Source organism: Macaca mulatta, chromosome 12 (assembly GCF_049350105.2).
Source record: "Macaca mulatta isolate MMU2019108-1 chromosome 12, T2T-MMU8v2.0, whole genome shotgun sequence".
Lineage (NCBI taxonomy): Eukaryota > Metazoa > Chordata > Mammalia > Primates > Cercopithecidae > Macaca > Macaca mulatta.
The window spans coordinates 63,661,971-63,684,098 of record NC_133417.1 but is presented as its reverse complement, the minus strand read 5'-3'; the positions used below and the strand labels follow the sequence as shown (position 1 = coordinate 63,684,098).

The window sequence follows — 22,128 nt, the reverse complement described above, 5'->3', positions numbered from 1 at the left end:
AAATCAGAGGTAACCATACCAGTGTAACCCTCCTGGGAATTTACAGACATCTTGGAGAGGGCTTTAAATATCCACTGGGGACAATATGGGAATTTGAGCCAATCTTATTCTGAAAGGGGTGGTGACACCAGCTGACATCTAGATGTTCTTTAAAACAAAACATAGCTCAGGTCAGGTGCAGTGGCTCATGCCTGTAATCCAGCACTTTTGGAGGCCGAGGTGGGAGGATCGCTTGAGCCTAGGAGTTTGAGACCAGCCTGCACAATACGGGGAAACGCTGTCTCTACAGGAAATAAAAAATTAGCCAGGCATGGGTGTGGTGGCGTACACCTGTGGTCCCAGCAGCTTGGGAGAATCATCTGAAGCAGGGAGATTGAGGCTACAGTGAGCCATGATTGCGCCACTGCACACCAGCCTGGACGACCGAGTAAGACCCTGTCTCAAAGTAAATGAATGAATGAATAAAATAAAACAGATAAAACACGACATGTCAAACGCCAGGCATATATTGCTTGACTTGGCATCTATCTAAATGAAGCCTATCACACAGGAGAAACCTGGCAAGTGTTTGTTGGATAAATTGATTTTAGTTTTTCCTGCCAATAATTTATCATCCTTTGTTCCTCTCTTACTGTATGTTTTTTTGAGTGATCTCAGAAATAGCTATTTCTAAGTGTTCTCTACATCTTTTTCCTTGGCAAGACCTAGTTTTGCCTGTCATTTTCTTCCTGTTGTTTGCCCTCAGTAACTTCGTGTTTCCTGGTTCCCTCCTTGGACCTGAAGGCCAGCTTCATCATCTACTATCCGAACTCTACCTGCTCTCTCAGCGTTCCTGGCTCAGCGGGGGTCTTCTGTTTGTGTTGGCTCTTGTGCCTAGCATAGCTAGCAATGCCGATCTCCCTTCTGTGGGGAAAGATTCTCCTCAATCTTGGTGAAAATTCAGTTTACAGAAGGAGAAAGAGATGAGAGAGAGAGAGAGCGAGAGCATAAGCACATGAGGGCTTGTCTTTTGGAGATAACGTACTGAAGTATCTCTAGATGAAATGATACGAGGTTTAGGCCTCACTCTAAAGTAACCCAGAAGGAGAGAGGGAAAAGAGCAAAGAAGTAGGCGGCCGGATGCTGTGGCCAAACCAAGATGGCCCATGTTGTTGAAGCCCTGTGATGGGTACATGAGGGTTCAATATAATATTCACTCAACTTTTGTGTATGTTTGAAGATTTCGTATTAAGCTTAGGGAATGTCTGTTTATTAAAGATCCACACATGAGTTATTGGTCTCCACAGCCACCATGGATTTTTTTGGCCTGCACGTGACCTTCGGGTGAGTTCTTGAGCCTCATCCACAGCATGACCCCGGCCCCCACCAAGCTGCATCTATACTCTCTCTTGTTATTGATTTGTTGGGTGTCCATTTCCCTTTGGTCTGAGAGATCCTGGTGGACAGGGGCTGTGTCTTATTCATCTTCATGTCCCAGTGCCTAGCATAGAATCTGGTGAACGGAACTCAAATGAGCTGAAGAAAGTTATCTGCCAGTGGATTCCCAGCCCACGGCAGCCCCTCCTCCTTGTCATGGCGTTTGCTGGGCCCATGACCCATGGCTGAGGGCCTCTGAGCGGAGCCACAGGACATCCACGCTGGGCTGTCTTCCTCAAGAGGGACAGTGGGCAGCTCTTGCACATGCCTCCATATCACCACAGAATTCTCTCCTGAACCTTCTGCTGCTACATTAGCTAAGGGAATTCCAATTTCCTTTCAGATCTGAAGCTCGTACCGAACTTCTGACTTCCTGTGACTTGGTGATTTAAATGACTATAATTTAAGTTCATGCGTGAGTCCTCACTGCATAGGCTCCCTTTGAGCAGCCTCCCTTCCCCCACAGTACATCCCTCGTCTCCAGACAGAGAAAATGGTACCCTTCCTCCCGTCTCACTTCCTTTGGGTGGCTGGCCCTCATATCACCCTAAAGAAAGGCAAATCTAGCAGTGCCACCATCTGTGTTTCTCATTTCTCTTATTATCCCCTCCCCATGTTTCCTTCCTGCCTCCATCCAGTCCCAAATCTTCAGCTTTTCTCTGAATTTCCTGTTCTAGTCTCAGCTTAATAGAGTTCCACTATTACTGTAGTTCTGGCAGCTTCTAGGATAGGCATCCCAGCACCATTTTGCTCTCACCACTACTCTTTAATTAGCTTTTACCAATCTCAGTAGTCATTTTATCTTCTTTGCAGTATGCAACACTGAAAGGGTTCAGTTGGGGAGTCAGGTGTTATTGTGCCCATTTGGCAAGGATTGGAAAGGTTGAGTGGCTTGCTTAAGGTTGCAGAACCAGTAAGGGTCAGTAGTAGCATCTCCGTCTCCTGAATGTTAGTCTAATGTTCCAACCTGTACCCACCATCTGCTCTGTGTTACTGTCACCTTGGAAAACAGTGGCTGACCTTGAACTTCATCCATTTTCCTCACAACAGTTATCTTCCTGGGATATATCTAACAACAGTCCCAGAGGACTGGAAACTGAGCTAAGCCAAAATGAGGTGGTAATAACTGTCTTACTGATTCATGCTGGCATTGCCTGAAGGCCTGCTATTGTCTCTAGCAATTCTCTTATTCCCGAAAAAGAGCCAAAAAATGGAGGGGAGGAGGTGGATGCATCCCCACATCCAAGTGGGCATTAGCCAGTGCCTCTTGTTTCCAAGAATCAGAGACAGGTTCAGCACCAGGTCATACTCCAAGAGTTGTCAACCTGTTCAATCAAGGACTGAAGTGCTGGCACCCTTCCCTGGGTAAAGAGAAGGGCTAGTGCTCCAATAGCATTCTCAACTGGAGGTGCAGAATGGTGAAGCAGTGAGTGACAGCCAACCTCTGTGAGGAAAGGATATGGAGGTCCCCACCTGTCACCTGAGGATGCCCTTGACTGTTTACGTGTGAATTCATGAAAAGTGTGTGTGTGTGTGTGTGTGTGTGTGTATGTGTGTGTGTGTGGTAGAGGGGAGAAGAGCTAGTGCAAGCTTAGTTATGGCAATACTCTCTTTCCCACCCCACCTCCAGTGAAAATAACTTCTGTAGCCCAACCACGATGTCCTATTCTGGAGCTTTCTGGGAGGCCCTGAGCAACTCTCCCACTGAAGCTATAATTCCACCTTCTGTCCTTGATTGCTTGGCAGAAAATAATATGTTTGTAATCAATTTAATTTTTCATTTTCCCACATTAAGCCTTGAAAACAAACTATGTACTTATGTGGGAAACTGGAAAAGACATTTCACCTCAAGTGAAAACTTGAACATCCTTAGACAAACAACTGAGAAGAGTCACTTCTTATGTTTGCATTGGATATTGGCCTTTTCCAAGCCCAGTCTACTCCTCTCCAACCTCTGCCTTCAAGGAGAACTCAATGAGGGTGGAACAATTCAGGGTCAGTGTCAAGAAGAGTGCTTATGCAGGGAGGTGGATGGAACAGTCAGGTATTCTGGATGCTTCACTTAGTCTACAGAATTACGCATGCAAACATCAATGGGATTCTGACCTGGACCAAAAAGAGGCACAGGGATGTGTTAGATTTACAAGTTTGGATGCTTTATTACCTAAAGTCAAAGGGGAAGATACAAAAGCTGTTTAATTTACCAAGCAAGTGCAGCATGCCTATGGAAAGCTTTGGCCCTTTTTGCTAAGCTGTCAGATGTTTGAGGCAGCTGGCCAGACGGCTGTGTTTTAAATCCAGGCTTAACATTTTCGAGGCTGCTGAATAATGTAGATCCTTTTCAGTGGAACAACCTTTTCCAGAGCAGGTGCGGGTTTTTGATGCGCCATGTGCACTGTTGCTGGAAATTTATGGTTGAGCTAAAGGTGAGAAGAGAAGAAAAAATAGGCATATTGGATCTTCTTGGTCATGAAATATTAAACTAGTAGAAAGTGATATCGTTGGTCAAGGGAATCTCATAATTTTGTTTATTTATTTGATAATATCTCTTTTTTTTCCCTGTACTATTTCTAGCCCTAAACCGATGGGAGTATGTTTTAACCTGGGTCTTCTCTCATTTACTGTCTTTAACTTTAAAAAATTCCAATTGACATTTTAAAAAGTGGGAATGGTTAAGTATGTCTGCAACAGTTCTCTGTGGTGTTAGCAATTATTCTGGCACTAGTATGCATCTATGAATCACTGAATTCTAAGAAGGCTACAGAGACATTGGAGAAGGTCCAGAGGGGGGACGAAAAACTCCTCAATTGTCAAAAGAAATAAAGAACCTCTGAAATAAGTTAAGAAGAGTTAGGGTTATTTATTAGGTCTAAGTATGTACATTTGCTATTTTTAAGGTCAAAAATGGTGTGATATTGGCCATTCCATATGGTTCAATCTAAATAGCCCAGTGAAGAGAAGGCTGAGGGATGGCTTACTAGCCTCAGGGAACAAAAGTTCTGATTAGTCTTCTCCACAGAAGACATCTGTGAGTAAATAAGCTTAAATAGACTTATTAACACAGGCTGAGACTTTTTGACAATGAGAGACATTTCATATGGAACCCAGAGACCTTGTGGAATTTACATTAATGATAACTTAAGATAGAAAGCATGCCCAATGGTGCTGACCACTTCAGACACGGTTTTCCTAGGAGGAGAATTTGGACCCAGTGACCTTTTGGGTCCATACTAGTTCTTGGTTTCCAAGCCCATCAATTTATAAAAGTACCTAAAGAAACCTCCCTTGGCCAGCAAGGAAGGGATGCCTCAACTCAGTAGGAATTTAACTTATCACTATTGAACTTAGATGCCCTTGCCTTGACACTCTAAATAAAACGGGAGATAAAACTGTTCATGACCCCAGTCATCACACTGTTTATGGTTTGTTTGCGCTCTTCTAAGCCAGAGAAAACATATGTGCGTTACATCTCTTCTCAAATGTCTCTGCCCAGGCCCTAGGCACAAAGCAGTCCCTTTCATTTGAAATGTGACTCCAAAAAGTCCTTTCTTCTTGGTTTTAAAAAATTAAACACACTGGCAGAATATACACTGAAGTGTTAGCAATGGTTACCTCTGGGGGATAGAATTACAGGCAATGCCTGGTCTTTTTCTTTGCTTTATTTATCAGTACTTTTTTTTTTTCTTTTATAATGAGCAGGTACAAGTTATACAAAAATTAAGCCCAAGGATTATCTCTGCCAACATTCTAGCAGTTGGAAACAAAACATAATTGAGATATTGATCATAAATGTTGCATTAGAGTCTAAAAAAGACCTGATGACTTTTTTTTTTTGGTCAGATCAGTTATCATCAGACCATATGATGTTCATTTTACAATGTGTTAAGGGCAGAATGTTTTGTTTTGCTTTGGTTTTTTTTCAGCATTAGATCCAGAAGGAAATTTAAGAGGGCATTGACTTCAGTAGTTTACTTCCAGAGTCGGTGTCTTTAGTCTCAACTAAAATAGATGAATTATTTCAGGTTAGTTTTACATCACATTTGAGAGATTGCAGGTAGGAATAAAAATTTGACAAGTTAGTGAAGGTAAAAGGGGGTGAGAAGGGAAACAAACAAAAAAAACTCTGATATAATAGAAATGTGGGCAATTAGCCAAGGTGAGGTAGGGTAAGAAGACAAGTTGGGACTGGAACAAAGAAAGCCACATGCTGATTGTTGTTCTTAAGTAAGAGATGATGGGTGGAGGTAGGAAAAGAAAAAGGAAAGGAGAGTAGTGTTACAATAAGTGATCGAAGATATTTTCTGCTTAATTTGGCACTAATTTGTTATTTGATCACCTCCAGGATGATCTCCACAATTTAGGGGCTACATTGTTTGGGCATGTAAAGAAAATTGTGCTAAGATATACAAAACTTGTCATTTTAACCATTTTAAAGTGTGTGTACAGTTAGTCCAGTGGCACTAAATACATTCACATTATTGCACAGCTATCAACACCATCCACCTCCAGAACCTTTTCATCATCCTAAACTGAAACTTGGAACCAATTAAACAATCACTCTCCATTCCCTCCTCCTCCAAGCCCCTGGCAACCACCATTCTACTTTCTATATCTATGAATCTGACTACTCTGGGTACCTCCCATAAGTAGAATCATTCAATATTTGTCCTTTTGTGTCTGGCTTATTTCACTTAGCATAATGTCTTCAAGGTCCATCCATGTTACAGATGTGTTGGGATTTCCTTCTTTTCTAAGGTTAAATAAAATTCCATTGTGTGTGTATATATATATATTCACCATGTTTCGTCTATCCATTCATCCATTGATGAATACTTGGTTAGGATCTCTTCACCTTTTGGCTATTGTGAATGATGTGGCTATGAACAGTGGTGTAGGAATATCTGTTCTGAGTCCCTACTTTCAATTCTTCCAATATATGGGAAGATTATATTGGAAGAAGTGGAATTGCTGAATCATATGGCAATTCTCTCTCTCTCTCTTTTTTTTTTTTTTTTTTTTTTTTTTTGAGGTTTTGCTCTGTCACCCAGACTGGAGTGCAGGGGTGTGATCTCTGCTCCCTGTAACATTGAACTCCTGGCTCAAGTGGTCCTCTTGCCTCAGCCTCCCGAGTGACTGGGACCTCAGGCATGTGCCACCATGCTGGGCTAATTTTTTATATTTTTAGTAGAGACAAGGTCTTTCTATGTTGCCCAGGCTGGTCTTGAACTGGGCTCAAGCGATTCTCCTGCCTCAGCCTCCCAAAGTGCTAGGATTCAAGTTGTGAGCCACTGTGTCCAGCCTGACATGGCAATTCTATATTTATCTTTTGAGGAACCACCATATTGTTTTCCACAGCAACTGGACCATTTTACATTCCCACCAGCAATACAGAAGTGTTAAGGGTTACATTTTAACTGAGGCATTCAACCAGAGCTCTAAAAGCACTGCTCAACTACTTCCCAGACGACGAATTTCACAGATTAGAATATTTGGGAAACAAAGTCAGCTCCTGTGGCCCATTGGCCATTTGAACTGATCTGGGAAAGTTCGAGAGAAGAAAAGAAAATCGACAGGATTGAGAAAAAAGTAGGAATAATTCTGGCAAAGCTAATAGACAAATTGCCCATAATTGTTAAGCTACAAGTGTACAGGTTTTGGGGTTCCAGGACCAGGGTTTCCATAGCAACATGAAAATACGATAAAAGGAAAGTTCTCCTTCTCATCTCCCTACCTGCCTCAGTCAGGGGCATCCTGATGTAGGACTTGGGGCTATGGGTGAAGAGTCTATAAAGAATCTTCCGTCAGAATGGATGAAACTGTCAATAAAATGGTCAGCTCCTCAATGTACTAATTCTTTGTTGTAGATTTTATATCAATGGAGATAGGAAAAGGTTATTTTCAAGTCTAAACTACAAATAAGTAGAAACAGCTTTCCAGAGTATAAGCTACAACCAGCTGTGTTTTAGTCTGACATTTTAACTTTGGGGAAGCTGTGGAATTTTCATCATTAGCCTCTGTAAAATGATAGTATTTGTAGAATGAAAGGTGTTTCTTGTGTCATTCATCAGGGTAAGAGAATGCAGGGTAACTCCACGAGAGAAAGAATTTAAAGCCATGTATGTACAAGGATCCTGCCTTGCTGTGGCTCCATTACAGGGGCAACACATTGAACTTAGAAAGTGGATCAGTAGAAACTTCTACATTGAGAATTTACCTTCATCTTGGGTAGCTGTGACCTCAGAACCTATATTTTTCATTTAGGAGAAAAAGCAAAAGAAGTGTAATGGAGGTCTTCATGACTAGAGCCCTGAAATTCTAGATGCAAGCAAATCAGCTGCAGGTTTTGTTTTAGAGCCTGAAGTTGGGTGGTGTTAGCAGACTGGCAGTGCTTTCATTCATCTTTCCAGGGTGTTAACTTCCAACTCGAATGTTGGCACTTAAATTTCCACACCCTGTTAAGCAAACTGCTTAAAACAAAACATTCAGCTCTCGTCAATGAAATTCAAGGATACTCCTACAGTGATAGTAATCTACAGAACAAGAGAAGCCTTTTAAAATCTGCAGAGCCTTTGATAGTTTTCTCTCCCCCAGGATCCCATTTCACATACATCTCACTGGCTTTGGCAGTGGTGACCCATAGTCTGGCAGCTTGAAAAAAGTAGCCCCACCTTTAACCAGGCTTCAGCATTCCCCCTCCACACCATAACGCAACCCCGTTATGGATGTTTTAACTGGATACTTTTATGGTCTGAGAAGTTTCACAACTATTGCCAAATTTAATTGCCATGGCTGTCCAGAGGATTAATATATTTGGCAGAATCATTCTTGTTCACTCCCTACCTTAAAATAATTTTTTAAAAGTAAATGAATGAGCACAAATCCCAGAGGAGTTACGTGACATCTAAAAGGTCAAATAACTTCTAAGTAGTGGGTGGAACTTGATCTAAGACCAGGTCTCCCAGATTTCTAGCCCAGAGAGCTTTTGGGTTACATAACCTGTTTTCTGCAGGAATACCATGTCATGTGTTCTGCCACTGGGCAACATGAATTCTCTTAATATTGAGGGCTTCAAGAGGTGGGGAAGGCTGGCTGGAGAGCGGGGAGGAAAGGAGAAATGAGGTAGGGTGGGATAAAGCAGTCTGTGTGGAGGGGAGAGGTGGGGAAATACTGGGGTAGATTCTAGGCTGCTTCCCATTTTGATTTACACAATTCCAGCCCTTTGGAGATCATTTTTCAATCTCCAAAATCTTAAACCCCATGTTGATTTTAAAGTAGGAATTCAGAGATGAATAGCATACAGAGAGAATTTTCCTGCCATGGTTGAATGGTTGATGAGTTCCTATAGAGAGGGGTTGCTTTAGAGACTTAATTTCTTAAAATAAGTATGAGAAATAACATGGGTTCTTGGGACTAGACACGATTGTAACTGAGGGCATGAACACGTTAATAAATGCAGAGGATGTGACTCTCAATTCTGCCACTGCATTTATTCTGACCAACTGTATATTGTTAGGTCTCTGTGGCAATACATACTGTGAGGAGAATCATTGTAATGCAGGACAAATGTATTAAAAGATACCTGTATCTCTGTATCTTTTATATATCATTTCTTATATTTTTTGAATCACCCTGTATAGTTTATAGCAGCATGGCTATTCAGTTTTTAAAATCAAAGTATTTACCTAAAGTAAAATTTACCCTTTTTAGTGTGCTGCTTTATGAGTCTTGACAAGGACATACAGTTTGTGACTACAACCACAATCAGGATAAATAACCGTCCCATCATTCCCCCAAATTCCCTCTGGTCATTTGTAATCAACCCCTCCTACTCAGCCCCACACAACTGGTGATCTCAGTAGATCTAGTGGTCAGCAGATCTCAACCCCAGGTTGACCTTTATTGTGAAATCTTACTAGGTTTCAGGTTGAATGATTGATTCCGTGGGATTTTTCTTAGCTATAGGGAAACACATGGATCCTACCAATGTTTGTTTTTGAGGTAGTCCCTTACGGTACTCTTGGAGCTTATTTTTGTTGCTGGTGCCTTACACTTTACCTGAGTTCCCAAGTGATAATGGGATGCAGGCCTGGGAACAGAAGATATCACTTGCTGAGGGCTAAGTGTCCTAGCACTGTGCATGTATTATGTTTTACTCTCAACATGTCCCTGTGAAGTAGATACTAGTACTCACATTCCCATTTACAGATAAGGAAAGAAGAGCACAAAAAAGTGAAGAAACCTGCCCCAGGGCACACGCTAGTGAGAGACACAGCCAGCACAGGAACTGGGCAGCCTATGGCTGATGCCAGGACCTGCTCTCCTAACCAGTAACCTGTACAATCTTAGCCACAGTCCTACTCCACTAAACACTGAGCTGAGCACAGAGGTATATTTTTAAAAATAGGTATAGTTTCTGTTAAAAATATTTCTTTTTCTTTTCTTTTCTTTTTTTTTTGAGATGGAGTCTCACTCTGTTGCCCAGGCTGGAGTGCAGTGGCGTGATCTCGGCTCACTGCAACTTCCATCTCCCGGGTTCAAGCAATTCTCCTGCCTCAGCCTCCCGAGTAGCTGGGACTATAGGCACGGACCACCATGCCCAGCTAATTTTTGTATTTTTAGTAGAGACGGGGTTTTACCATATTGGCCAGGCTGGTCTTGAACTCCTGACCTTGTGATCCACCTGCCTCAGCCTCCCAAAGTGCTGGGATTACAGGTGTGAGCCACTGTGCCTGGCCTGTTAAAAATATTTCTAACAGCACATCATCTCAATGTTCTCTTATGGTTTCCAAATACAACTGATTATTATTGTTAAGTATTGTTACTTAGGGAAGAGATTATTCTTTTTACCTTTGAAATAAAGAAGTGATATGTCAAAGACATAAGCATATCATCTGTCTATAAGAACACAGTGTAAACTCTGGCATCGTACCTAATACACAGCATGACCAACCTTTATTGACCATTCCTTTTCAATACTTTATTTTGAGTTAACAAATATTTTAGGGGAACATGTCTATTCTATCTAGTTCCACTTACAACTGTGAGCACTCTCTTGCCCCAAGGAAGAGGTGTTTAGTGGGCAGGAGCAAGAGAATGTAAGATGTGGGAGCAGACAGCTTGTGTTACCCTGGCAGGGTATCATGCACCAGCCCTGCCTCTGAAGCCAGGAAGGCAGAGAGTCACTTCTGACTTCACCCTAAATTGACCTGAGTGCAGAACCAAGGCTCCCATGTGAGGAGGCTCGGTAGCTACGGCTCATCATCAAGATCTAACCTTTGTACAACATGGACTTTAGATATGCTGTCTTATTTCACTGTCATAAAAACCAATGCTACTAACCCTAACACAGTGCAAAGAGGTTACTCTGTGCTGAGACTCTTCCAAGACCTTCCTGTCTGTGAGCTCACTGTCTCCACATAACAACCCTATAAGCCGCGCACTCTTCCTTACCTCCATTGTACACACATGGAACTGAACCACAGGATAAGTAACTTGCTCAAGGCCATACAGACGGTGATGAAGCCAGTGCCAAATGGGAGGCCTGGGGGCTAGCTGCACTCATCTTTTTCAAAGGCTGAGCTGGTGGTCCTCAGGCATCTGATTTTGGTTGCAACAGCAAGTCTTCCTTCTACAGAGGATGCTTTATCCCACCCCTTCCATAAACAGGGCAGTAGCAGAAAGAGTGGCTCTATATTACCTTGACTGTGACATACCTGCCTACTAGACATAGAATAAGAGCCCTCGCTCAGCTCACCTACAAAATTTGAAAACAAACTTTTGAATCCAGAAAATCAAACCACTGTCTACTTGGTAAGAGCTTTCTGAGTTTCTAGAACTACCTAACAGGAATTCAGGATATATGGCCGGGCGCAGTGACTCACACCTGTAATCCCAGCACTTTGGGAGGTCGAGGTGGGTGGATCACCTGAGGTCAGTAGTTTGAGACCAGCCTGGCCAACATGGTGAAACCCTGTCTCTATTAAAAATACAAAATTAACTGAAGGTAGTGGTGCATGCCTGTAATCCCAGCTATTTGGGAGGCTGAGGCAGGAGAATCACTTCAACTCAGGAGGTGGAGGTTGCAGTGAAAGCCGAGATCGCATAATTGTACTCCAGTCTGGGCAAAAAGAGCAAAGTTTGTATCAAAAAAAAAAAAAAAAAAAAAGGAAAAAAGAAAAGAAGGAATTCAGAATATAGAAATAAAAATAGTCCTGGTCAACTACCTTTATAAGCAGACTTTACTGGATAAACCCAGCTGGTGCCCAGCCTTCCTCCAACCCTAGACCATGCAGCCCTCTACCACCCACCCTCTCCTCAAATCAAATATCTCCTTATAGGAACACAGGGGCAGGGAAGAAGGTCAAAAACTGCTGAAGCCCCACTCCACAGGCTGCCTTTTATAAAAACATGCCAATGTTTCCAAGAAATATTTGGGATAGCAAAGTACCATTCTGCAAATTCAGCATCACAATTTCTGCTTTCTTATCTTATTTTGGAAAGGGTTTATTAAATGGACACTTTAGGAATTTGAGAGACGCAGCTTCTCCCACTCAAATCACTTTGTGTTCCTCTGACCGAGAACAAATTCTTTCACAAGGACATAAAACCCCTGGGTTGGAAAAAACTTCAGTGGTCATCCGCGCATTCACCCATGCAGCCGGATCTGCTGGGCGGACTGACTTGGAGCGTTATGTGATTTGCCCACGGCTCACCTTCTCCAGCGCGTCGTTCAGGGCATCCAGTGTCTGTATTTTGGCAACATTTGCAATGGCGCTGTGAAGATGAAAAGAAACTTTGAACAGGACTTAAAAAATTTTCCCACTGAAAAGGCCACATGATTTATACAGAGGACTGTCTCTCCGGCCTTTTTTGCTTTCACTCTGCTTGGGAACATCTAGAAGACACAGATTTTGCCTCTGTGTACCTATGTGCTACACACAACAAGTTTTGCAGGCCAAGTTATTATTATTGGTTTTTTGTTTTGTTTTTGTTTTTGTTTTTGTTTTTTTGAGACGGAGTTTCGCTCTTGTTGCCCAGGCTGGAGTGCAATGGTGCAATCTCGGCTCACTGCAACCTCCGCCTCCTGGGTTCAAGCGATTCTCCTGCCTCAGCCTCCCAAGTCGCTGGGATTACAGGCATGTGCCACCATGCCTGGCTAATTTTTTGTATTTTTAGTAGAAACGGGGTTTCACCATGTTAGCCAGGCTGGTCTCAAACTCCTGACCTCAGGTGATCCACCCACTTCAGCTTCCCAAAGTGCTGGGATTACAAGCATGAGACACCATGGCTGCCTATTATTATTATTTTTTTTTAACTTTTTATTGAAATATGATATACACACAGAAACATGTACATACTATAAGCATATAGATTGAATAAAATTGAAACTACTAGTCAAACCAGCTGTCCCTAAGGATAACTGCTACCCTGATTTATAGCCTCAAAGACTGGTTTTGACTGTTTTTGTGCTTCATAAAATAAACCGTCTACAGCTCGTACTCTTTTGCATCTGGCTTCTTTCTCTCAGGCCAAGTTATTTTGTAGGAGAGTTTCAATCAGGGCTGAATCTACAGTACAATATCAATGTCTTGAAGAAACTCTGCACTTGGCATATATTTTTTTCTGGATGGTTTGTGTTGGTTTGTAGAAGCTATTAGGAAGTGGATATGGATTGATGATGTTTGGAAAATTCTGGTCTACGGCATATTTTTAAAAAGCTATTCTCTAAGATGACATAAAAAGGAGTGTTTGTCCATGAAAACAAGGCTTTCCTATCCTGTGCACATGCCCCGCTAGGAGATGTAAATAGCAGAGGGGGATACATGTGGAGATGATACTTAATTCCAGGGTCTCCTACCACAATGGCTCCTCCCAAGGCCCTGGGAGGGGCCCTACCCATTCCATATTGGTCATTTTTGGTTATTTTTCTTTTAAAATGGCCCTGAAAGTCTATAAGTTTCAAGCTCCACATAACCTGTTTCTGTCCCTGGTACTTAGGGCAAGAGCCATCTTTTGCTGTTTAAGTTCTGTAAAAGTCCAATTTCTGCCATTTAACGACTATTAGAAAACAATTGAGTTTTTAAAGAAGATTCCAATCACCACCTTATTACTCTCTAGCCAACTCTCCTACCTGCATTGTTCAGTGGACGTTAGAATTAATAGTAAGCCCCATTTTTCTGAGATGCAGAGAAATGAATGACCTGTCCTTTGGCTGCCCACTAGTAAGTCGTTTCCAAGACAAGACACTTTAGTTCCTGAGCCCCTGGCTCAGGCAGGTTAACCAATGTCACAATCAGCAGGGCACATGCTTGAGTCAGGTTTTGGATACAGAATGAATAGTTCTCAAAATTAATCAGCTTGCAATTCAATCGCAGTCTGATATCATTTACAGAATGCACTCACTATTCTAGGAACTGTCCTAGATGCTGGGTCAGAAGATAAATAACGTGTGACCTCCACCCTTGACAACATACAGCTTCCCTCTTGTCATGTGATGGTTAGTTTCTGATATGGCAGTAACAAATGACTGGCTGCTAATGCGGCAAATCAGCATTTCATTCTAAAGTGGAGGGAGGCAAATCCTCAAAAAATGTCTTCCCAGAAATTAGGAAGAAATCTTTAAAAGTGACTTAAAAATAATTTTATAGAAAAGAGTCAAAGACGTGCCATAGTCTATTTCCATTCTCTTTCTGAGATGGTTTAACTCTCATGGAGGTGCCTGGAGCATCCTCTACTCAGCTCCTTTTGAATTACTCATCAACTGATCTGTGGAAACCATTTCAAAATTAATAGTCTTTGAAACACTCCTTAGAAAGAACCAGTTCTGCGTGTTTCTTGGTTTTTGAAATGCTCTGGCTTTCCTTACCCAATGCCTAGAGTGGTTGGGCCATATGCGTTCCTGATCCAGCCCACAGCTCTCGGCTGAGTTCTGAGAACAGCGCAGGCGTCAAGGTTACGGCGGAAGGAGCAGGGGGGAGGCTGCTCAGTACCTATGTGCCTTCCAGCTGTGCCAAATATAGTGGCCATTACTTTCTAAATAATTCAGTGATGGATTTAAAACAAAAAAGACATTTATTTTTAATTCAGGACATTTACTTCAGCAGAAAGCGTATTATGAAAACAGGGCCAACCTAGGAACAATATTTTAAAGGCTGATCTGAAAATAGGATAAAAGGATTGGTGTCAGGTTTGGATGCATTTAGGACCGTGCCTATTAAGTGCAAAGCCGCTGGGCTGGACACAGAGAGGAGGAGAATGGGTGGGGGTGGTGATGGGAGCCCTCCAGAGGGTAGCCACCTAACTTCCCCACCCCTCACCCTAAGTCACCACAGATCACACCCTCCAACCCCACCCCCTTCTCTGGCGGCCTTCCAAAGGCACAGGAAGCCTTGGTTTGTCCTAAAATAACTCCTGGAGGCAGAGTCGTTCAAAACTCAAGGTGATGGAGAAGAATTAAGAGTCCCTACCTTGTTTTCTCGAATCCTGTTTTTTTGGTATGTCTCTCCAAGGCACCAATTTCTTGTTTTTTGGAAATTCTCATTCCTCCAGCTTTTACTACAAACAGATAAAAATCAGCAAGGAAGTTAGAATAGTGAGAGAAGGCTTGCTTTGTTATTAAAGGTATGACTTTAGATTTGAAAATAATTTTTGAACTTATTTTTTAAAGATCTAAACTTTTGTATAAAACAACACAATAAAAGAAAAATATATATATTTTATTGGCAAACCAGGTGTGGGTGGAGGAAGGGCTGAGAGCTACTTGTTTATGCTCAGAGAAGTGGAACCAAGGCTGAAAAAGCAGAAGGTTACACCTTAGATTTAGGGAAGAGAATAACAACATACTCCCTCAGGCATTTCACTGAAAAACATTTTTTCTTATTATCAAACCAATTACATTCCCCACAATAGCAACCGACAATTACAATGTGACCCTCTGTTTTCCCACCAGATTAAAGTTGTGCGTGGCTTGCATTTTTCTTTTTCTAACTGAAGCTTTCAAAAGCCAGATTCTGAGAAATGAGCCAAAAGTCAGGGCACACAGCGATAAAAGGCATTTAACTCAACAGAGGTGGTTCCGAGTCTACCAGATACCCACCTTCCATCCAGACCCCAAACCTCCAGTGTGGGCCAAGCTCAGATGTTCTAATGAGTAATTAAACTGCATTAATAATCCTGCCATTCAAATGATCAATTAATGTTAATTAGGCTACAGATGACCTAACAGCAATTCAAGTGTTTAACAATGTCAGATGAAATCAACTTTTGAAAAGGAACAACCCATTTCAGATAGCAAGTCAAAGCAAATGCTTTTTTTCTGTTCCCAGGAAATTTGCACATCTAAAATCTGACAAGCTCAAATGAGGAAAAGCTAAATGGACATTGATTTGTTTGAGCCTGTTAATTCTTTTTATGAAAATGCCAGATTGGCGATTTTCTAAAACTGTGGTCCAATAAAGTGAAAAATAAAGAAAATCTATTGTATTTCTCTGTGCCCTTGTGAACTGACTTCATCATTGTTCTTTACAATTATTACTTAATTTATCATCTTGGTTATGTTATCTGCATAAGGCACAAAATTCAAAAGCCATAAAAAGGTCTGCAGTCTCCCTCCTACCATTATTTTCCAACTTCCTAGATTATCTCCCAAGATACTGCTAATGTTATGAGCTTCCTGTGTCTTCATCCACAGTTATTCTACACATACACTTAGGTTTTATTTTTTATAAAAATGGTAGCATAAGGTACACATTGCTCTACATCTTATTTTCTTCACTTAATCACATATTTTAGAGAAAGTTCCATATCTATATTTACATCTACATCTCTATATATCATTTATGTGATTTTCTTCTTTAACACCTGCTTTAGCATTTTATTATATGAACACCCTGTGTTTACTTAACCAGTTCCCTAATGTTGGACATTTCATGTGTTTCTAATCTACTGCTATCACAAACAATGCTGCAATGAATATCCTTTTGTTATCAGAAAGAGGTGTCTTGATCCAGACTCCAAAAAAGGGTTCTTGGATCTTGCACAGGAAGAAATTCAAGGCGAATCACAGAGCTCAGTGAAGTAAGTTTATTAGAAACATTACAGAGTAGGGTGTCCTCAGAAAGCGAGTGCACAAACAATGTTTTTCAGTTTTTCTTATATAGGGGCCTTGTCTATGTAAAGACTAAACTGTGACGACATGCAGGTAAGCAGACAACATGACAAGATTTATTATTCTACTGATGTAAAGAAAACCATCCTTGACATTTGGTTGGTGTGTGAGTACATCAAAGCGTAACTGTTATTATCTTGAAAGCATTATTGTTATGGGTATTGGCACATCTGGACTTTCTGTGGTTGTAAGAGTTTGTTCTTGCAGGCATTACCAAGCTGTTTCCTCAGCTGTAAACATCTTAGCACCATGGGGTTGTGACTGGCAAGGAATGTGCCTCGCTCATTCTAAGATGGAGGTGATTTTAAAGTGGTGTCACTCCGGCTCTTTTGGATTCTTGCTCTCCTAACAGTTTTAGATATATAATTTTGCACAAATACAAGTATACCTGTGGGGGAATTCCTAAAAGTGATCTTGTTAGTTCTTAAGAGTATGCGTGTCTGGAATTTAGTTAAATCTTGCCAAATTGCCCTTAGCGGAGGTTGTACCAGTTTAGAATCTCACCAGCCACGATGACAATGATTGTTCCTCCATAGCCCTGTTAACAATGAGAGCTACAAAGTGTTTGGTTTTATCAGCCAATAAGTTACAAAATAGGTAAGGGTATCTCACTGTTTTAATTCTCATTTCTCATTTTTTATTAAAGGTTGAGCTTGGTTCTGTGTTTTAGAAAACATTTGCATTTTCTTTTCTGTAAGCTGTTCAAATCTTTTGTCCTTTACAATTGGATTGTTAGTCTTTTTCCTATCTTTTTCTTATTGATTTATAGGAGCTCTTTTTCCATGAAATACATTGCAAATATAAAATATGATATTGTACCAGTTACCAGTTACTGCTTTTTGGCTTTATTGATAATGTTTTTGCCAGTCAGAAATTTGGTGTTTTTATGTGACCTTGTCAATCTCTTATGGGTTTTGTATCACTAAGGAGATCTGATGTTTTACTATTTAACCATTCCTGCATTCATGGAATAAACTCCATTTGGTCATTTGAATTACCAAGTTTAAAACAATATTGATTTATATATATAAGCCTCAGAAAATGCTATCTTTATATATTATCTGCTTTAATTTATATATATATACATTCTTTATATATATAAATTATTTATATACACATATGGCATACAAAGTAATCAGCAACAAAAATGAAATTATATGGAAACATTTCTGAATAGCCGCGGAACACAGGTGAAATAAATCAAGGGATGGGCTTTTTCCCAAAGAATGTTTGAGGAGTGTGTGCCTCTGTATGGGAGCTGGTGTCTGCTCATAGCTCTGTTGTTTGATGATAAGAAGAATCAAATAAGAGCTCTAGGGGCTTTGATACACCTCCGAACAGTATTTTTCATTCTCCTTATGACAAGTGCCTTTTATATATGGTGTGCTGTAATTATTTTCTTGTTAGTGTTCCTTTTGCTTTCCCTGATGCTATTATTCCTACACATTTTCTTCTGCCTGGACTAATTATTATCACCAACTATAGAAGCAAAATTGTTTTAGTTAAAGATGAGAAGACCTGGCTGGGCACGATGGCTCACACCTGTAATCCCAGCACTTTGGGAGGCCGAGGCAGGTGGATCACCTGAGGTGAGGAGTTCGAGACCAGTCTGACCAGAAGGGCAAAACCCTGTCTCTACTAAAAATACAGAAATTGGCCGGGTGTGATGGCGGTTGCCTGTAGGCCCAGCCACTATTTGGGAGGCTGAGACAGGAGAATTGCTTGAACCTGGGAGGCGGAGGTTGCAGTGAGCTGAGGTCACACCACTCACACCACTGCACACAGGCCTGGGTGACAGAGTGAGATTCCTCTTTTATTTTATTTTATTTTTTATTTTTTATTTTAAAAAGAAGACCTTTGGAATATTGAGTTCTGTACCACTCGTTTAGAAGGACATTGATAATCTGGGAATCTTCAGAGGAGAGTGACCAGAGTGAAGGCAGGCATGCTACATGAGGAAGTAGGGAATCTGGTAAGATAACTCCTGAAGAAGCAAAGACTCAAGATAGCTTAGTGAATCATCTTCAAATATCTGAAGGGCTGTCATGAGGGCAGAGGAGCAATTTACTGATGAGGAAATGTTATGTAGGGTTGGACAACTCTACTCCTGCCTCAGCCTCCCAAGTAGCTGGGATTACAGGCATGTGCCATCATGCCTGGCTAATTTTTTGTATTTTTAGTAGAAACGGGGTTTCACCATGTTAGCCAGGTGATCAAACTCCTGACCTCAGGTGATCCACCCACTTCAGCTTCCCAAAGTGCTGGGATTACAAGCATGAGACACCCCTCTCATGGCTCTGATTCATTTGGCTTAGCCCCAATTAAAAAGTGCAGGAAATGTAGAAAAAGTCGTGAACCACTGCTCTTTCTATTCATCACATATCTGGCTTCCTGGGATCACCTTCTACTCACACATTTTTGGTGCTGCTGTTCATATAATGGGGTTCTTCCGAAAGTGAGAGCGAGACAAATCAAGAAAGCAGAAAATTCCATGCTCTGCTTACTAGAGCCCAGGCCACCTTGTGTTTTATGTAGTCTCGTTTCATAGCATAAATATATAGCCAGGGCTAACAGAGGTGCAATATATTATATTAATATACATTAAAACAAAACCACTGAGTGCTCCATATATAGGTAGGAAAGAGATGCAGCTAGCTGACTTCTGAGTCTTTTTTTTTTTTTTTTTTTTTTTGACAGAGTCTTGCTCTTGTTGCCCAGGCTGGAGTGCAGTGGCGTGATATTGGCTCACCACAACCTCTGCCTCCCGGATTCAAGTGATTCTCCTGCCTCAGCCTCCCAAGTAGCTGGGATTACAGGCTCATGCCACCATACCTGGCTAATTTTTGTATTTTTAGTAAAGACGGGGTTTCACCATATTGGCCAAGCTGGTCTTGAACTCCTGACCTCAGGTGATCTACCCGCCTCGGCCTCCCAAAGTGCTGGGATTATAGGTGTGAGCTACTGTGCCAGCTGAGTGATTTCATTTTTAACTGTGATGGGATAGGCACACATTTTTTCCATTGCAGTTTTCTTCTGTTCCGACTACTGCAGTAGTGTCTAATGCCGCTCCAGCATCAGGATGTGTTGAAATTGGGGAGGATAATTTCTTTTGATAGTAATGTGTTCTACCAGCCTGCATTTTAAGGAGGCTAACATTCAGGTGCCAGGTACTTTACAGAGGTGATCTCTTTTAATCATTACAACAAACTTACTAGATAGATGTTATTTATTGCATCCTGTTTCAGAGATGAGGAAACTCAGGCTCGAAGATGGGAAATGAAATCAAGGTCCAAACCCAGGTCTGTCTGATTCCAAAGGCTATGTATGTCCCACCCTCCCCACCGAGTCACCTCGTCTTCCCACTTTTAGGGATCTGTATTTTGCTTATAAAAATCAAGTGAAAAATTAATAGAATTTTGGCTCTTGTTTTTGTTCCATAAATAAAATTTTGCACCACCACAAACAGATTCAGACTTAAAATTAGTGGCAAGACAGGCTGAAGGATGACACTTCTTTGTTCCCTTGTGCTCAGTGGGGAGGCAAAAGTCTGCCTTCATCTCCATTCTAATTATCCAAAACCTCTTATCTGTAGTGTCACAGTTCATAATAATTAATTGTCATGCCAGAGGCATCGTGGCATGCTTGATGGAGTCATGGTGTGCTATGTACACAGAGTAATTAGCAATCATTAGTGGTGGGGACAGAAAGTTCCCAGTGGTTTCATTCAAACTTTCATTTGGTTAAGTTTATGTCTGTGTTCTTTGTGTGTAAATGTTGCTTAGCAAAACAGGTTTCAGCTTAGACATTTTATGAAGGATTGGAGTGGAAATGACATAATGAGAATGGAGTTCTTTTTTCTTTTGTCTTTGTCTATGCAAGGAGCCTCTCTTCAATGACTTGCATATATACTTCCAGACTAATAGCTAACATCATTAACTTTAAATATAGGTAATGTTAAATACTGCTACGTTTGATTACAAATATAAAATGTCAGTAATCTGCTAGAGGAGATCAGAGCAAGATGTCTAGAATTGGAAACTCAGAATGAGTAGTAAAATTCTGGACTCTTTTTGGCTAGGCTACCTGCCAGAAAGCCACCAAAACAATGTTACATTTTGACTCTCTGTGAAGACGATACTGCCATCACCCTCTGCAGCAAAGATTATTAAAATAACCATGGCCTAGAGGTGCCAGAGAATTAGATAGTAAATATGTTTTGTAAATGGAGAAAGGCAAGAACAAAGCAATCAAGCTTTTGAGGTCTTTCTTCAGTAAAAAAGAAAGAAGGCAGTTGGAAGAACATAAAACTGACTAAAAATAGGCCTGTACACCTCAGCCAACCTATATGAACATATGGTTAAGTACAATACAACTAATTTCCATATTCCAGAGAGTCAATATAGATAGCATAAATTAAAAAAAAAAGAGACAACTCTGGATGCTTTGCAAACACCTTGACAGCTACCTTTTCCAGTCAGCCTCCTCAAGACCTGTGTCTTTATTTAAAAGTACTTCTCAGCTTGTTGACAGGTAAGCTACATCCCCAAAGCCTGAGGAGGGAGAAAGAAACATGATTGTTGTCCTCTGTGCAGAAGCCGCTTCGCCTGGGTAGGAAGTCAGATGATGTACAGGCATCTTGGGGAGACTGAGTCTTACAGCTGGAACCTCTAAAGAGAAAGGTTTCCATGGTAGCAAATCATCTTCCTGGTGTGGATGTGTCACTGCTAACCTACAGCCAGCGCCCCAGGAAAGGAACGCTGCCTCAAGGGAGGAAAGGTACAGCCTCTCTACCTATGCCTTTCCACAAGCGCCAAATCCATACACTCCCATAGGTAATTAGGTTTTAACCCACTGGGGGGTCTGACAAATCCCCAGGTGGCTTTACACACAAGCCAAGAAGGATCAAAGGCATAGGAGGAAGTCGGGCTGTATGGAGCTAAAGTAATACTAGGTAGGCAGAGAAGCTTCGGTCTGTTGGGGTGCTCCATGGAAGGCACTGGTGGAAGAGGGGTGCAGCAACAGCCTGCAGGACTGAGGGCAGGTGGCAGCCTACCTGCGGGAGGATGTCCCCCTTTCCGGGGGGAGAGCAGGTCTTGCACTTCATTTGCCATAGCGCGTGCCAGTGCCAGTGCCAGTGCTGGTGCTCTGGAGGCCGAATGCCAGCTGTGGCTGTCCCACCACCGCACCCAGCTTTATACAGGCAGGGGGCAGGGCCCCTTAAGGGCATTGCTGAGCAGCAACAGGGCTTGTCATCCAGCTCTCTGGGAAACCTGCATCTCCTTGGCAAGTTTTCTCTTAGAAGAAGACTTTCTTCTTCCCTTCATCTGGGAAGGCAAGATAGATGTCTACAGGAGACAGGATATTCTTTTTTTTTTTTTCCACAGGAGGAAAGGGAGAGGATGGAGTTCAGTGGAATTCTTTTTCTCTCCAACTGTTGATCCCTCAAGTGTGTATAGTGCACCTGCAATGTAACAGGCTTTTGTCATATTCCAGCATGGCAAGGAGGGCAAGACAAGTTCTTTGCTTCAGGACATCTGCAGTTTTTC

At 41.6% G+C, this 22,128-nt stretch overlaps 1 protein-coding gene across 2 annotated transcripts; it reads right to left on the bottom strand.

The window, feature by feature from the left end:
• Positions 1–3,553: 3,553 nt before the first annotated feature.
• On the bottom strand, positions 3,554–21,749 carry DAPL1 (death associated protein like 1). Of its 2 annotated transcripts, none has more exons than XM_001092189.4 (4): positions 21,636–21,749; positions 14,883–14,970; positions 12,129–12,189; positions 3,554–3,836 (listed from the first exon to the last, which is right to left on the bottom strand). In XM_001092189.4, exons 1-4 carry the CDS (start codon positions 21,691–21,693, stop codon positions 3,720–3,722), a joined length of 324 nt encoding a protein of 107 aa, XP_001092189.1. In that variant the 5' UTR covers positions 21,694–21,749; the 3' UTR covers positions 3,554–3,719. The 2 variants fall into 2 exon arrangements, with proteins under 2 accessions (XP_001092189.1, XP_077813132.1); XM_077957006.1 differs by lacking the exon at positions 3,554–3,836 and adding an exon at positions 10,352–11,533.
• Positions 21,750–22,128: the final 379 nt, after the last annotated feature.